Source organism: Penaeus monodon, chromosome 15 (genome assembly GCF_015228065.2).
Source record: "Penaeus monodon isolate SGIC_2016 chromosome 15, NSTDA_Pmon_1, whole genome shotgun sequence".
NCBI classification, from domain to species: Eukaryota; Metazoa; Arthropoda; class Malacostraca; order Decapoda; family Penaeidae; genus Penaeus; species Penaeus monodon.
The window spans coordinates 38,757,422-38,757,777 of record NC_051400.1 but is presented as its reverse complement, the minus strand read 5'-3'; the positions used below and the strand labels follow the sequence as shown (position 1 = coordinate 38,757,777).

General features: G+C 48.9%; 1 protein-coding gene across 1 annotated transcript in view; it reads right to left on the bottom strand.

The window, feature by feature from the left end:
• The window catches only part of LOC119582359 (nesprin-1-like), a gene marked incomplete at its 3' end in the record, with an annotated part of 145,991 nt that overhangs the window by 45,034 nt on the left and 100,601 nt on the right, over positions 1-356 (bottom strand). The window contains 1 exon segment of the mRNA XM_037930574.1: positions 117-291. Within this exon segment, the coding sequence (XP_037786502.1) occupies positions 117-291 (175 nt within the window).

Genomic DNA, 356 nt, shown 5'->3' with positions numbered 1-356 from the left:
GAAGATGAAGATTCCCTCTCAGGAACAACGTAAGAACAGTCCTACGAAGGCGAAGACACGACTACTACGACACGAAATCGGACACCGCGTGGGATTACCTTGGTCAAGAGGCTAACCTTGTGAGACTCCAGGTAGCTCTTGGTGGTGATGGCTTTCTCCTGGAAGAGCTTCTCGGCGCTTGTGAGCCACTCTGTGATCTCACTCTCACACTCCTTGAAGCTCTGCCAGCACCGAATGCTCTCGCTCATTCGGGTCTCCCATGTAACCGAAGCCGAGGTCACTTCGGTGAATCTGAACGAAGGGGATGGAAGGGAAATAGCAGTTAATTTTGGGAAAAAAAAAAATATATATATATG